At 39.5% G+C, this 16,803-nt stretch overlaps 3 protein-coding genes across 3 annotated transcripts; all 3 read left to right on the top strand.

The window, feature by feature from the left end:
- Positions 1-1,873: 1,873 nt before the first annotated feature.
- Positions 1,874-2,839, top strand: LOC114929652 (uncharacterized). Its single transcript, XM_029301234.1, has one exon. It carries the CDS (start codon positions 1,874-1,876, stop codon positions 2,837-2,839), a length of 966 nt encoding a protein of 321 aa, XP_029157067.1.
- Positions 2,840-4,566: 1,727 nt separating this feature from the next.
- LOC114936787 (uncharacterized) lies at positions 4,567-7,343 on the top strand. Its single transcript, XM_029310102.2, has 4 exons — positions 4,567-5,184; positions 5,283-5,861; positions 6,865-6,966; positions 7,080-7,343. The coding sequence occupies exons 1-4, from the start codon at positions 4,567-4,569 to the stop codon at positions 7,341-7,343; spliced, it is 1,563 nt and encodes a 520-aa protein (XP_029165935.2).
- Positions 7,344-13,682: 6,339 nt separating this feature from the next.
- On the top strand, positions 13,683-16,374 carry LOC146719818 (uncharacterized). Its single transcript, XM_085489484.1, has 4 exons — positions 13,683-13,815; positions 13,905-13,997; positions 14,580-15,223; positions 15,295-16,374. The coding sequence occupies exons 1-4, from the start codon at positions 13,683-13,685 to the stop codon at positions 16,372-16,374; spliced, it is 1,950 nt and encodes a 649-aa protein (XP_085345610.1).
- Positions 16,375-16,803: the final 429 nt, after the last annotated feature.

Genomic DNA, 16,803 nt, shown 5'->3' on the forward strand with positions numbered 1-16,803 from the left:
TAACCAAGCGTACGATTCATGCACAAAATACCGCTATTGTACTATTACTGTACCGCTACGAGATGGCAGCATACGGAGTAACCGTGTAGCGATCCTCTCATTGGACGAGCTACAACAGCGCCACGCAGCGACACCAACATCCGGCGCCAGCGGAAAGTTCCGGGTGTAAAAATGACTCGGACTTTTAGATCTTTGAAATCTAACAGTTAAATTCTTGCGAACGTTCGGAGTGACAATACGATAACGATAGTTGATCTCGATCATTAACGAGCATTACGTTTTATAAAGTCGTTCAATCGCGAATTGCTTGATTAAAACTATCCAGATACGAGGGTGGTCTGAAAAGTTTCCAACCTAACAAAGATACAAGTCATTTTTTCTGAAAATTGTTTTTTATTTTTTAACATAGTCTCCTTGTAAATCTACACACTTTTTCCAGCGATGCTCCCATCTCTGTAACCCGTCCAAATAGTACTCGGCGTTTTTCTCTGCAAAATAATTGTTTACGAAGGTGATTGCCTCTTCATTTGACGAAAATCTCTGTCCTCCGAGCGCAATTTTTAGATGAGGGAACAAAAAGAAGTCGCTTGGGGCTAGATCTGGTGAGTAAGGCGGATGGTCAAGCAGTTCAAACCGTAATTCGTGGATTTTCGCCATGGCAACCGCTGAGGTGTGAGACGGTGCGTTGTCTTGGTGAAACAGGATTTTTTTTTTCTGCAAATGTGGCCGTTTTCCCGCAAGTTCTTCCTTCAGCTTGTCAAGTAATGATGCGTAGTATGCTTTTGTAATGGTTTTTCCTTTTTGAAGATAATCGATTAAAATAACTCCATGACTATCCCAAAAAACAGTCGCCATCACTTTCCCAGCCGAAAAAAACAGTTTTTGCTTTTTCTGGAGCCGGTTCCTCCTTTGCAGTCCACTGTTTGGACTGTATTTTGTTTCAGGCGTATAATGGTGTATCCAAGTTTCATCTACAGTAATTAATCGGCGCCAAAACTCGGATTTATTGCGCCTAAACTGCGCCAACAGAGCGTTGGAAATGTTCATTCGAACACGTTTTTGGTCTAACGTAAGCAAACGCGGCACCCAACGCGCGGACAGCTTTCTCATGCCTAAATGTTGATTTAATATGCGACAAACACGTTCTTTTGACATGTTCATAACCTCTGCTATCTCTCTCACTTTAATTCGGCGGTCGTCTAGCACCATTTGGTGAACTTTGGCGATGTTTTCGTCGGTAGTTGCAGTTTTTGGACGTCCCGAACGTTCATCGTCTCCCAAGCTCTTACGGCCACGTTTAAATTCAGCTGCCCAAAATTTCACTGTGGTAAATGATGGTGCAGAGTCCCCATACACAGAATCCAACTCATCTTTGATTTGCGTAGGCGTATTGCCTTTTAAAAACAAATATTTAATAACAGCTCGATACTCGATTTTCACAAAAACACTCACATCAACTTACTCAAACGACTGTTACATAAAAACTGCGAGTCCAAAATGGCTGAAACTTCGGTGAGTAACTGTCAACAAATGAACAACGAAATTCACTAGCTTTTATTTACGAGTGTTGCCATCTTCACGTTGAGGTCGGAAACTTTTCAGACCACTCTCGTAGAGACAAAAATTCCCACTTGTTAGAAACTGTAAATAGTGTATATATTTTGCGATTATTTCAATTATATTAAGTGTTAGTCGATAGATAAGTTGTACAGTGATTTTATCCGGTTCCTCCTTCACTCCTTATCTCCCTTACTCCTTTATAGGGGCAATTCCCTATAAAATTGGTGACCCCGACGTGATCGGCGAAAGGTAGTCGGAGTAAACGCAGCCGTATTCGAAAAGAAGATTAAGGAGCTAGACGCGCGGATAAGGGATGCCGATAGGACACTCTCCACCCGGGACTCCACAAAGCAAGAGCCAGGACACATTGCATCAAAGAAATCTTGGCGAGATGAACGAACAAAGTCACAGCAAAAATGAGATCACACCGCAATTACCCGTCGTATCGGAAATCAAGGCGATTAAATTAACGCAGCCCTTCTGGCAAGAGAACCCTGCACGATATTTTACAATAGCTAAAATGACGTTCGCATTACATCACATAACGTTGGACAAGAGCAAATACCGCCACGTCATCATCCACCTAGACGTCGATCTTTTAGATATAGTAGGTGACATCATAGATGCTCCACCGATCAACGGAAAGTACGAGGCGATCAAACGCCGGATCTTTGACAGTCTATCCGACTCGCAAGAGACGAGGATGCGACGTCAACTCCGAAGACAAGCATTGGGAGACGAGAAACCGTCCGTGTTTCTACAGCGACTCCGGAACTTAGCAGCGGGACAGTGCAACGATCATGTGCTGCGCACGCTATTCATGGAGCAGATGCCGGAGCACATGAGAGGTATCCTGGCAGTCAACCAGGTGGACGACCTTGCCACGCTCGCTACGCAGGCCGACCGAACACTGGAGGTAACGCGACCACAATTGGCGAACATTGGCACGTCAGGTACTGTAGCTTTACCTTCCGATATTTCGACGACGACTAACCATAAGCCGGCATCCGAACAAACTGAAATTACCGAATTACGCCTGGCGGTAGAAGCGTTAACACGTAAGATCGAACGCGCTTTCACTAACAAAGGACGTAGTCGAAGTCGCAGTCAAAGTCGGAGTAAGAATCGCGGAACACTTCGTAGACGCGCGGTTACTCCCCAGAACAAAGAAGAAACATCATATTGTTACTATCACGAGAGATTCGGAGCGGACGCATACCGCTGTCGCCAACCATGTACCTGGGACCGACAGCTAAATAATAAGGCGCAGAAAAACTAATTCTGCCGGCGTGCATTGGGGCCGCCGCCGGTGGAACAGAGCTTGCGAGATGACTCATAGTCGTCGATCGGAAAACGAGCACACGTTTTCTTGTAGATACCGGTGCCGACATATCAGTCATTCTAAGGTCAAAATTCAAAAACATTTTTCAAACGGACCGAGTTTTAAACGCTGCTAACGGATCCACAATATTAACATATGGAGAAAAAAAACTAATAGTCGACCTTGGTTTAAAACGAAAGTTTATTTGGACGTTCGTCATAGCAGAGGTCGGACAACCGATTATCGGTAACGATTTTTTGCATGAATACAATTTATTACCAGACTTAAGAGGTAAACGATTGCTAGACACCAATACAAATCTAACCACGCATAGACAAATAATTACCGCGAATATTGCATGCATTAGTACAATAAGTTTAAATAATGTATTCAAAGATATTTTACAGAAACATATTAAGGTAACACTTCCCGCAAGATATAGAGAGCCACAACACCCGGTCCGGCATCACATAGTGACGAAAGGTCCGCCTTGCACGGACAGGGTACGACGACTCTCACCGGAAAGAATGCGGTACGCGAAGCGCGAAATCAAGACTTGGATAGCCAATGGAATACTGAATCCATCCAGCAGTCCATACGCAAGTGCGATGTTGATGCGCAAGAAGAAGGATGGCACGTGGAGAATATGCGGAGACTACCGTCGACTGAATAGGATAACGCTCCCGGATAAACATCCCGTTCCAAATCTCCGAGATTTTGCTCACAAACTCCACGGATGCACAATATTCACCACGCTGGACTTGGAGCGTGCGTACTTTAACATCCCGATGGAACCTGAGGACAAAAAAAAGACAGCGTTAATAACTCCATTCGGATTGTACGAGTTTAATGTAATGCCATTCGGTCTAACAAACGCAGCGCAAACATTCCAACGATTTATGGACAGCATATTACGAGATATAGATTTCTGCTTTTGTTATCTAGATGATATATTAATCGCATCACAAACGGCAGAACACAAAAAACATCTTGACATAATACTGACGCGACTAGAAAACCATGGCATTACAATCAAACCAACGAAATGCGTGTTCGGAAGGGAAGAAGTGGAATACCTGGGACACCTCATTACGCCGGAAGGAACCAAACCACTGGAACACCGAGTGCGCGCAATCCTGGACTATCCGAAGCCGAAGAACATCGCTGAACTCAGAACATTCCTGGGAATGTTAAATTTTTATAGACCTTCCATTTCGAACGCGGCAAAAATACAGGCGCCTTTACACAAACTCACCGCAGGAGCGAAGAAGAAGGATAGAAGACCAATCGAGTGGACCACCAGCACAGAAGAGGCATTCAGAAGCTGCAAGGAACAACTGACAAATACAGCAATGCTGGCTCACCCAGTAGAAGGAGCACGACTTTTCTTGGTTACAGACGCTTCAGACCTTGCCATGGAAGCAGCCCTAGAACAAATAAATGAAGGAAAACGTCAGCCACTTGGATTTTTCTCGAGAAAACTCACAGAAACACAGACGAAATATAGCACATACGATCATGAGTTATTGGCTATGTATACTGCTATACATTATTTTAAATACATGATTAAAGGCAGAGAAACAATATTCACGGACCACAAGCCGTTGACATATGCTTTCGACCAGCGACCAACCAAAGCCACGCCACGATAACAAAGGCACTTGGATTTCATAGGCCAGTTCACAATGGATATCCGAGACATCTCAGGCCTGGACAACATCGTAGCTGACGCACTATCACGGATGAACGACATCACGTTGCCTGTCATCGTCACGACAGAGGACATAGCGGCAGAACAGCAGACGGACGAGGAGCTTAAAAGCCTCCTTAAAAATTCAGGCGAACTGCAATTAAAACGATTACGATTAGAAGGCACGGAAACCACAGTATACTGCGACATATCAACGGACAGCATCAGACCTTACATTCCAAAACCCCTAAGGAAGAGGATCTTCGATGTCGTCCATAATACAACTCACTCCAGCGGCAGGGTGACTAGGAAGAACATAGCGTCCAAATTCGTGTGGCCGGCCATGAACAAAGACATCGGCGAATGGGCTCGCACATGCCTGCAATGTCAACGGGCCAAAATTAGCAGACATGTTAGAAGGAAGCGGGAACACATTAAAGTACCAGAAGACAGATTCGCACACATACACTTGGATATCGTAGGACCACTACCACCATCACGAGGTTACCGTTACTGTCTAACAATGATCGACAGGTTTACCAGATGGCCGGAGGCGGTTCCGATTCTAGACATCACCGTGGACACCATCGCAAACGCATTTTTCGGATCCTGGGTAGCACGATTCGGTTCACCAACAGTCATCACAACTGACAGAGGATCACAGTTTGAAGCACGATTGTTTAAGGCGTTAACAAAATTAATTGGTTGCAGGACACAACACACAACCGCGTACAGACCGCAATCAAATGTCACGAGACGACCGATTGGGTAAAAGTCCTGCCCGTAGTGATGTTGGGATTGCGGAACGCGTTAAAAGAAGACATCAGTACATCTGCTGCCGAACTCGTGTACGGGACGCAGCTGAGAATACCCGGCGAATATTTCAGCCAGGAGGAGCCATCTCAGGACCCGTTTCCATTCCTGGAAAAATTACGACAGGCGATGCGGGAAATACGATCACGACAAACAGCACACCACAACAGACCACGAACATTCACACACAAGACTCTGTGCACATGCACCCACGTCTTTTTACGTGTAAACAGCATGCGGGGACCATTGCACCAGCTGTACGAAGGTCCTTACGCTGTCATAGAACGAATTAGCGATTTCTGTTTTAGGATCGACATCAGAGGACAACCAACAGACGTGTCCATCGATCGACTGAAACCAGCGTTCCTGGAGACTACCTCGGGCGAACCTCCACTAGCGACGTACGGGAGAACGGCCGCCACGAGCACCAACACCATTCCCAAACCAATCCAGGAAGCCGCACGGGGAATTCGCAAAGTATATTTCGCTCCCCGATAAGGTCGCTCGGGGGGGAGTACTGTAGCGATCCCCTCATTGGACGAGCTACAACAGCGCCACGCAGCGACACCAACATCCGGCGCCAGCGGAAAGTTCCGGGTGTAAAAATGACTCGGACTTTTAGATCTTTGAAATCTAACAGTTAGATTCGTGCGAACGTTCGGAGTGACAATACGATAACGATAGTTGATCTCGATCATTAACGAGCATTACGTTTTATAAAGTCGTTCAATCGCGAATTGCTTGATTAAAACTATCAAGATAGAGACAAAAATTCCCACTTGTTAGAAACTGTAAATAGTGTATATATTTTGCGATTATTTCAATTATATTAAGTGTTAGTCGATAGATAAGTTGTACAGTGATTTCATCCGGTTCCTCTTTCACTCCTTATCTCCCTTACTTCTTTATAGGGACAATTCCCTATAACCGTATGGTAACAGTACAAAACCAATACGTGATATACGTAGTACAGCGTATCATCATTGTACCTGTACTACGTATTAGTGCGTATTATCGGTACATATCGTACAATACAGTTTGTACAAACCGTACCTTACCAATACGGCGTATACAAATATCAAGTGTATTTCATCGCTCTCGATTCTGTCAAAATTTTATATTATTTTATATATATTATAAAAGTATATTTTGATATAAAAAATTATTAATGCTGCGTTTAGAAAAAATGGACGACTTTTTGGCAGTTATAATATATATAATGCTATCATAGCGTGAATTAATGCGATGGAACGATTATGTACCACCGGTCTTTAGGTTAGTTATTTATTTCGTAAAAATATTTAATTTTTCTACATATATATTTTATTGTATAATTATTAACATTATATTTTATAGATTAATATTATTTTAAGTAATTTTCTATTTTACATATTATTTGTGTACAATAATTGTTATATTATTTTCTTATCATATGAATCAGCTTATATACTTAAAACTGATGTGTTTGGCTTGTTAGCAGAATGTAGTACATCTTGTTGAAACAAATGCATTTAAAGAAATTTCAACTAAAGTACCCAAAGATAAACTCAAGGATTATGCACAATTGACTGAGAGATTACAGGTATATTTGATTAATAATTCTTTAATTTAGAAATTAATTTAGAAATAAAATATATATATATATATACATGCCAATATTTTTATAAATGACAAAATTAACATACGCTGTGTCAGTTTTTACAAATGGCGTTTTGTGTTGGAAACGAAATAATCCTAATTCGAATTTGGCGCGAAGCGCCCGATCAGAAGGAGAAAGCGCTCGCGGTGTCGAGGACCGATGGCGCAGCGTGCGCGTTATCCAGCAACGCGGAAGCAGCGACCGTACGTGCGAAGCAGATTCGTGGCAACGGTCCTGGCGAACATGTCTACAAGAAAAGATTGTCTCAGCGAAAGTGTTGGTCGAACCCAAAGGTTGGTAGAAATGCTGTACACTGTTAGTTAAATACACATATATATATATATTTGTTTGTTCACTGCAACAAAAGTTCTTCGTGATTTTCCCCACGCAACCTCGCCCGAAGATAAAAATCCTTCAGGTTATGGGCCCAGCCACGTGGCGTTGCGTGGCGTAAAAAAGTAAAAACACTGAAAAAAAGTGAAAAGTGAAGCCCGCGATAACCGACCGAGAAAATCGAATGTGCCTAGAAGAAAGAAGACGGAGAGGATGTCGTCGAACACAGTCTCCGAGAACCTGGACAGCGTGGACAGATTAAAGAATACGGAAGGCTACCCGCTGTGGAAATTCCAAATAGGTATAATACTAAAAGCCAGTGACCTTTACGACAATGTAACAACACTGTCTGCGGTCGAATTCCAAACCGAGCAGTGGAAGAAGAACGACGCAAAGGCGCGTAAAGTGATAGTCACGACGGTGGACAAGCAATCGCTGATACACATTATGAGTTGCGAGTCGAGCCACGATATGTGGGAAAAATTAAAGAGTATGTACGAGAGAGACTCGGAGCAGAACAAATGCGTGTTGATGCAAAAATTCTTTGAGTCAAAGAAACCGAAACTCACCGACATGGCTACACACGTTGCCGAGTTGAAAAACATAGTTTTTAGACTAAAGGCGCTGGGAGAGAAATATAACGGACGAGATGTTGATCTCTAAAATATTAACTACGCTGCCCGAGAAGTATAAATTTTTTGCAAGCGCTTGGGAATCCATCAGTAAGCAGGAAAGGACGTTGCCGAATCTGACTGCGAGGCTCCTGGCAGAAGAAACGAGGAATAATGTAAAAGAAGAGGAGTAGCTGGCACTCAAGATAGAAGAACACAAGTGCTTCAAGAAAGGACACCTGGACCGCTCATGCAAAGGAGCAGGCAGTAAAAACGTGAAATGCCACGCGTGTAAAAAAAACAGGACACAGCGCCAAGGACTGTAGAACAAAGCCGAAGATGGAATGTAAAATCTGTAAAAAACAGAACCACGAAGAATGCATATTTCTCGAATTTTTTTCCATTTGTTCTAAAATAATAAATGTATAATGAATTAAAAATGTTCTGAATAAAAATATGGTTTAAAAAACGTAAATTATTTATTATTTATATTGTAACTATTACGTACAATAACTTTGCTAGAACCAAGGAAAAGATATATATTATTTAAATCCAGTTATATTAATATCATCAATCAAACATCTTCGATTAAAATTAAAATTTTATTAATTGTTACACATTGTTAATTAATGGAAATAGAGAAATTATATCGATTTTCTTAAGTCAATTATTAATGGAAAAGATTCGCATTAAATTTGCCATATTTAATCGTCAATTATATATTTTTTAATTGTTTCTGCTCAAATCAATTGTCAATTGAATTGTCTTCAATTGAATCTGTTTTTTTCAATCGTCCATTAAAGTACTTCTAATTAAAATTAACTCATTAATCGTTTAATTGAAAAACTTTTAATTAAATTAGCTTGTATTAATCGTTTAATCGATCGCTCTCCGATTAATTTCGTTTATATCAATTGTCAATTAAATAATCTTCAATTGACTTCGATCATATTAATTGTTAATTAAGCGATCTTCGATTAATCTAGCTTATATCAATCGTCATTGTAACGATCTCTAATTAATCTTTCTAAAATTAATCGTCAATTAAAAATATTTTAATTACATTTGATTACATCTGTTTGTAATTAAATGCCATAATTAATTTAAAAAGTAATTAATTAATGACCATCTCTGGTCTAGGGATATTTACTAGAAGTCCTCAGATCTAGTTTCCGAGCTTTGCTCGTGCGCTATTGCTAATTGTTATTTGTAATTAGTCTTAACTATGCTAGATCGTTTCTTAGGTTTGGATCGTTCTTAATTAATCTAATTAAATGTATTCCAGTCGTTTCCGATCGTCTATCGCGATTCTAAGACTTCGCGTTAAAGTACGTGGGCGGAAAAGTATCGCGTTGACGAAACAACGCGCTAGACTTAATCTTCCACTCAGTCTCGTCTTGTTATGTCCTAATAATTGTAATTAATGTTTAACTACGTTTCCAACGCTGAAACTAAATATTTGGATTTTATTTATTAGAGTTGGCTAATTCTAATCTCGCCTAATTGTTTCTGGCTGAAATCCAATTTCAGATCTGCATATATCTTGATGAAATATTTGCAAGCACGTAATAAAATTATGACTGACAACGAGATCGTTTGGATGACTTTCGCTACTCGCGGTCTGTCACGGAACGGCTGAAAATAAAACCTAAACTAACTTATTACTATATTTACATTTATTTACAGGGTTCGTCTTCCAGGCTCCTCTCGCGGCTGCTACTGGACGTCTGGATGATCGTTCGTCCTGCTGCTCGTCGTAGGATGACTCGTGCATGCTGGACTATAGTCAACGGCAGAAAGCTGACTTGGGCCGAGCGAAACCATCGGTCGCAAGGTCTTGCCTCTCGACCCTCATGCGGTGGTGGCCCGATTATTCCCTTGTATTACTCGGGTCGGGCCACTGCCGCAAGATAGATTAACCAAGGGAGAAGCGTGGAAGATTATGCCACTGGCAATGCCCGCGCTCCCCTGTCAATTGGTAAGGCCGGACACCCGCAGGGGTTTTAGTGGGTGAGAGTCCCACATAACCCGCCGACATTCCCTTCCACAAACTAATGTGGAGTCGGCGGGTATGCATAATGCATTTCCCCTGCAATATAAAAAAAAAAGGTAAGAATCTCTTGCGATTATATAATTTTAATATATAATAACACATATACACAAAGTTTTCACATAAATACACACACACACACACACATAGGCACATGTACGCATGCATACATAAATTTTTTATTTCAGGACTTGGATAAACTGTTTCTTTATCGTCATGGAATTAAAAGGTTTGGTTCATTATATAGAAAAGAGTATACAAAATAAAACGTGGATGTCTCTGTTGGAAAATCGTGAAGCTACTCTATTCTTTAAACAGCGCTAAAGGTAGACATTCAGAGATGTATAAGAAAAAAAAAATGAAAAATGATATAAATTTGATTTAGTAAATTCAATTGTATATATTTTAGGTAATATTATAAAACTTTATAATACTATAAAAAATAGTAAATTATGGTCATTGGCGCTTGAATGGACGTTGAAAGTAGGTCACTATCAATTGCTTAGGAAAAAAATAACATAGGAGCTAAACATCGCTTGCAAAAATTAGAAGCAAAACATATGGAAGCGGCACTTCAGACATTAAATACGTATGTAAATAAATTATGTAAATTATTTCTACTTTTCTTCTTATACTCAGCTTTTGCAGGGCTATTTTATACGAGATAGCGAGAAAAGATAAGAATAATGAAACTGAACCAGAGAAAAGTGAATTGCTTCACGAACTCAACGTGCGATTGGATTGAGCTGACATCAGAGGTCCACATAACAAAGTTCATATCACCAACAAAGATAGATAACATAGCTCTTATTATCTTCCTATTCATAGCGTCACAATTGAATAAATTATATTACTGCAAAAATACAGATAATTATTTTTTTATATACATTAATATATATATAAAAATGCATACATACTATTAGATATATCTTGTAATAAAATTATATTGTAATTAAAAATTACATACATATTTGAAAATAAGAAATATCAAGATCTCATTGACACTGTGGTTTTTGCAATAGGAATACAAACGATCGTCAGTTTCATGTTTCCGTAATAAATTGTTATGTAAAATATCTGCATGTATATCCTGTCATTAATAATTAATTATAATGTCATGCTATTAATTAGCGAAATCATATACGTATTAATTACAGGAGGCTGTCAGCGAACCATATATATTTTTTCAAATATATTAAAATATGAAATATATACAAATATATATGTATATGCCAATCTCAATCTCGATCTTCAATCTTCAAAACTTTCAATAGTTTGATACGGGCTTTATACAGTAGTTTAGATAAAAAAAATATTTTTATACGTGGCTATACGTACATTAAGGACGTGAAACATTTTCTTGAAAAAAAAATTTGCAAAAAATGACATTTTTGAAAAACCTAAAAATTGCACTGTTATAATGTACATTACAAACTATAAAATTTTATTTAAAACTTTTATATTTTTTATATTATATTTTGACAGCATTAAAATTATTTCCCTATTTAAATATTAATTTAGCAATGATAATATTTTTCTTAAATAATATTATAGAAGTTTGAATTGTATTAAAGCTCCATTTTTATGCGCGCATCCAACGCAAGCACGGTTGGACAATATATGCTATCAATCCACATTGTCAATTGGCTAGTTTTGGACTAGGATCTTCTAATTGGTTAACTACGCTGGCGCCTTAAGTCGCGCATGATGTGTGCAGTGACTTAACGAGATCCTCCTAGCGCGGCGATTTTGTTTTTTCGCTCTTTCTCTACGATAACGTGAGCCCATACGGACGTGTATTTTGTGAAGATATTTCCGAAGTTATCTCGAGGAATTCCATACTTTCTACATTATTATTTATCAAATATCTGCAGTGAGTACCTAACAGCATGTAACAATTAAATTGATAATTTCTTTTTTATTTCATGATGATTAGAAATCATTCAAGAGAAAAAGATTCGCGGTTTTTTATTTTCAATTTTCTATATATTTTATTAATATTATATGTTATATTTCTTATCGCAATATATTTGTCGCGTTCTTTTGGCATTATACAATAATTGAGTGATTTGTTAAACAATATAGAGCGATGGGAATTGTTGCATTTGGCTCGATTTTCGTAACTTAGCAACGAGACGTCGGCGCGACTAACTAAAGGCCTGCACACAAAGGCGCGCCAATTCGTTGCTAAATTCTATACGTTTTACATATTATTTTAATTTATCAAATATCTGCAGTGAATATTTAACATCGTGTAACAATTAAATTGATAATTTCTTTTTTATTTAATGATGATTAGAAAAATCATTCGAAAAGAAGAGATCGCGATTTTTTATTTTCAATTTTCTATACATTTTATTAATCTTATATTTGTTATATTTCTTGTCGCAATACATTTGTCGCGTTCTTTTGGCATTAGACAATAATTGAGTGATTTGTTAAACAATATAGAGAGATAGGAATTGTTGCATTTGGCTCCATTTTCTTAACTTAGTAACGAGACGTCGGCGCGACTAACTAAAGATCTGCACACAAAGACGCGCCAACTTGTTGCTAAATTAAAATAATGGAGCCAAAATATGTAACAATTCCCATTTCTTTATTATTTAACAAATCACTTAATGGGATTATTTAATAAGAAAATGATAACATATTCTCTTATATGTTAACAATTTACAAGTCAAGAATTATTGCGATTTTTGTCAAGCCCTTATAACTCTTAATATATATAGTATCTTTTCGATTTTTTAGGATCTATAATATTAAAAATACATGTCCACTTTTACAAAAATTTTTTAATAATGTTTGAAATATATTTTTAATATATTTTTTTCCCTATCGTCATTGATTACACTATTTTTGAGTGTACGTTTCTTATGTTAAAGCGGTATATTCTAAATATAGCAAATGTTTTGAAATCTTTTGTTAAGGGATTAGACTGTACTGACCGGTCGAAAAAATAAATAATTTTTAAGCATGAGTTACTAAGAAATAAAAAAAGCTATAACTTGTAATTTAGTACTTTATTTAAATATGCGAGGGGTATAAAAGCATGTAAAAAAAACGTAAATAATATTTTTAATATCATTTATTAAATGTTAAAAAAACTAATTTTTTTCACTAGTGTCGAAGATTTTTCGGTATGTACTCATTGGATCGACTTAAAGTTTTTTTTTTATTAACCTTTCTCTAAACATTGACATAGGATTTTTTCAATATCATTGTTAGTTTGCAAAATATTAACAAATTAATTAACAATTTTTATGCTAAAAATCAAACCAAAATTTCAACAAATTTTTTTATCGTGTACTTAAATAAAGTACTAAATTACAAGTTTATAGTTTTTTTTTATATTTCTTCTTAATCCATTCTTAAAAATTATCTATTTTTCCAGTCGGTCACAGTAGTGTAACTCTTTAAGAGGGATCAACGCTGTGATGGCTAAAAAAGTAGCTCTTTTTTGCGAATTTTTTGGGATGCCCATAAAGCAGGTAGTTAAATAAATGTTTTTGCATTGAATTTATTGTTCTTTGAACTATTAAAAAATATTTTTTTATTTAGTTAAATACATTTTTATTTTAACATAAAATGTATTTGTATTACACGTGCAGGCAATGTAGCACTTTCGGTGCATATTTTCTGTGCCGAAAGCGGCCGTGTAGGCTATGCCAATAACAACACCGTACTCTGTTACCGACCGACCAGGTCGTCAGGCGAGTAGTTATCACAACGAACGCACAAAAAGACGTGCATCAGAGACATTCATTATTCACGGCTTGTCCATTGTACAGTACAAACGTAAAATACAAGTTATCATTAATTACAACTCTACAGTGCTCAAATTCATTTCCCTCTGATTATTGGATATTGTGGGGCGTCCCTTTCAGAGCAGGAAAACATAGAATTGACCCCACAAATGGTGACCCCGACGTTCGTCAAGCAAATAAAGGACGAAGAAATACGCAGAGCACGAGAGAGAAGTCTTGGACACCCTCGCCTTCCGTAAGAAACGCAAGAGCCGATTCAATCCTACATACTCTCGGGATATATTCAAAGCCATCCCGTACCGAAACTCATCAAGGAAACGGCGACCCGATTCGAGCTACGATCAGAGAGGGGCTAGCGAGCAGGACCCGCGAACCAGCACGCGGACAAGGCCATTTTGGATTTCATCATCCTTCGATCGAGATCATTTCCGGACAGCGGCCATCTTTTCGTCCCGCTGACGAGGCTATCTCTCCCGGACAACTGGCCTGATAGAATCCACGACAACCACCCACGCGAGCGTAAAGTAAGTCCGTTCCGACTATTGCGGGCAATTCCTCGTATCGTTACAGTCTCAAACATAAATTTGCGCAACTCTTAGCTCGTGTCGTTACGTCGTTTTGACGCGTAATATACATGTAAGTAAAGCATGATGTCGTCATCGGATCAGTCAGACGGCGCCGACGCGCAGATTAACTCATACCGCGTGCCGAAAATCCCGCCATTTTGACGCCATGATCTTAAAACATGGTTCGCGCAAGTCGAAGCGACATTTCGAGTGGCAAATTGTAAAACAGATCGCACCAAAGCCGATTATCTAATAAGCGCGTTGGAGAGCGAGGTCGTCGAGCATGTTAGTGATCTCATCACGTTAGATCCTCTTCCCGAGAATTTCTATCAAATCATCAAAGAACGAGTTTTGTCAGTGTTCTCGGTATCACCGGAAGCGCGCCTGCGACAGCTATTGAAAGGCCAGGCGCTCGGCGAGAGAAAACCGTCGCATCTTCTTAATCATATGCGTCAGCTAAACGGCGGCCAATGCAGCGCGTCAGTTTTGAAATCACTCTTTTTAGAACAATTGCCGGAATCACAGAGAACAATCCTCGTAGCGATGAATGAACCGGACCTTCAAAAAATCGCGGAAATTGCAGACAAGATAGCTGACATCAGCAGTCAGGATTTGGCATTAGCGCCCATACAAACAAAGGAGCGCAAGTCTAAAACGCACGGCGGCGGTAATCAAAACGTACAGCCGGACATCGCGAGTCAACTATCAGAATTACTTAAACGCGTTACGGCTATCGAAAATAAAATGGCAAAACGCAGACGAGAACGTCCTACCTCGCGTTCGCGTACCAATTCTAAGCAACGCGACGAACAAAAATCCGACGCTAAACCCGGCTTATGTTTTGCGCATAAAAAATACGGTCTCAACGCGAAAGTCTGCCGTAAACCGTGTACCTGGAAAGAAACAGAAGTGTTGGAAAACTAAATACACCTTCTCGATTTGAGGCGGTCAAAAAGGGTGGAACTCGGTACAATCGTCTCCACGTTCACGATCGTATTTCCGGTCATCGTTTCCTAATAGATACGGGCGCGGAAATATCGGTGTTAGCCGCCTCCCCCGAGCAGAGAAAAGCTCCTTCAGAACTCAAACTGTTCGCCGCAAATAATACACGCATCGACACGTTCGGCGAACGCCGTCTCACATTAAACCTCGATCTCCGCCGAGCAATTACGTGGAATTTTCGTTTAGCAGCCGTCCCATTCTCCATAATAGGCGCGGATCTTTTAAAACATTACGGGTTAGATGTTAATCTGAGTAGGCGTCGTCTTACCAATAGCACTACCAAATTGTTCACTACTGGCAGTATTAGTACCGTTCCGAACTTATGTCTTTCTACGATAGACCATTCAAATAGTTTCGCGAACATCCTCGCGGAATTCCAAGAAATCACCGGTGTTTCGCAACAAATCTGTAAGAAATCCAGCGGCGTTGAACACCATATTCTTACAAACGGTCCCCCCACTGCAGAACGTCCCCGTCGTTTGGCACCGGACAAATTAAAAGCTGCTAAAGCCGAGTTCAAAAACCTCATCGAGCTAGAAATTTGTCGGCCGTCTAGCAGCCCATGGGCTAGTCCAATTCATCTAGTTCGAAAAAAATCAGGCGAATGGCGTGTATGCGGCGATTATCGGCGTTTAAACGCCGTAACAATTCCGGATAAATATCCAGTGCCACATTTACACGATTTTTCTGCAAATTTACAGGGCAAGAAAATTTTTTCTTCTATCGATCTTCTCAGAGCGTACCATCAAATACCTGTAGCAGACGAGGACATACAAAAAACTGCGGTCATTACCCTTTTCGGCTTATTTGAATACGTTTCAATGACATTCGGCCTTCGCAATGCCGCTCAAACATTTCAACGGTATATTTATCGCGCACTCAAAGATCTCGACTTCGTTTTTGCGTACATAGACGATATTCTTATAGCTTCCTCGTCAACAGAGGAGCACAAGAAACATCTTCGCACGGTTTTCAGCAGACTTAGGGAGTTCGAACGCTACGCCACACGCTCTTCGATATAACGCTCTATTCCATACGTATTTATACGGCACTCATTATTTTTGATTTCGATTTTCTCGCGTACGCTTGAGAAATGCATTTTATCTCTTTATTCCACAATAATTAAAAGAATTTCATTAAATTGACAAATATAGTTGTACTAAAAAAAAAAAAAAAAAAATTGGCCCTGCGAGGTCTCGAACTCATCTCCTTTAACAGCTACGTGTTACTGGCGCTCATCTGTGCACATAGCACGAATCGAACCACGTACCGTGCACATAGCCTGTTACCACTCGGGAGCATCGTGCACATGGCTACGTAGTTCAATGTGCACGTTTTGTGCACATAGAGGCGCTTTTGAATTCCGGTTGCAGCTAAATCGAGGGGATGACCACTCTCATCCTTCTCTCTGGCGGAATGGACGTTTTTTAGTATGGTGTGTTACTGGAATG

Source organism: Nylanderia fulva, unplaced genomic scaffold, assembly GCF_048542155.1.
Source record: "Nylanderia fulva isolate GAGA-0341 unplaced genomic scaffold, ASM4854215v1 Scaffold85, whole genome shotgun sequence".
Taxonomy (NCBI): Eukaryota; Metazoa; Arthropoda; class Insecta; order Hymenoptera; family Formicidae; genus Nylanderia; species Nylanderia fulva.

Excerpts from the sequence above, each read along its gene's own strand:
- LOC114929652 (XM_029301234.1), top strand. The coding sequence starts at position 1,874 with ATGCCGATAGGACACTCTCCACCCGGGACTCCACAAAGCAAGAGCCAG.
- LOC114936787 (XM_029310102.2), top strand. The coding sequence starts at position 4,567 with ATGGATATCCGAGACATCTCAGGCCTGGACAACATCGTAGCTGACGCA. Across the intron at positions 5,185-5,282 it reads ACGCATTTTTCGGATCCTGG|GACACAACACACAACCGCGT; the intron begins GTAGCACGATTC and ends AATTGGTTGCAG. Across the intron at positions 6,967-7,079 it reads AATTGACTGAGAGATTACAG|TTTTTACAAATGGCGTTTTG; the intron begins GTATATTTGATT and ends ACGCTGTGTCAG.
- LOC146719818 (XM_085489484.1), top strand. The coding sequence starts at position 13,683 with ATGCCAATAACAACACCGTACTCTGTTACCGACCGACCAGGTCGTCAG. Across the intron at positions 13,998-14,579 it reads ACGCAGAGCACGAGAGAGAA|ATCGCACCAAAGCCGATTAT; the intron begins GTCTTGGACACC and ends ATTGTAAAACAG. Across the intron at positions 15,224-15,294 it reads AATACGGTCTCAACGCGAAA|GCGGTCAAAAAGGGTGGAAC; the intron begins GTCTGCCGTAAA and ends TCTCGATTTGAG.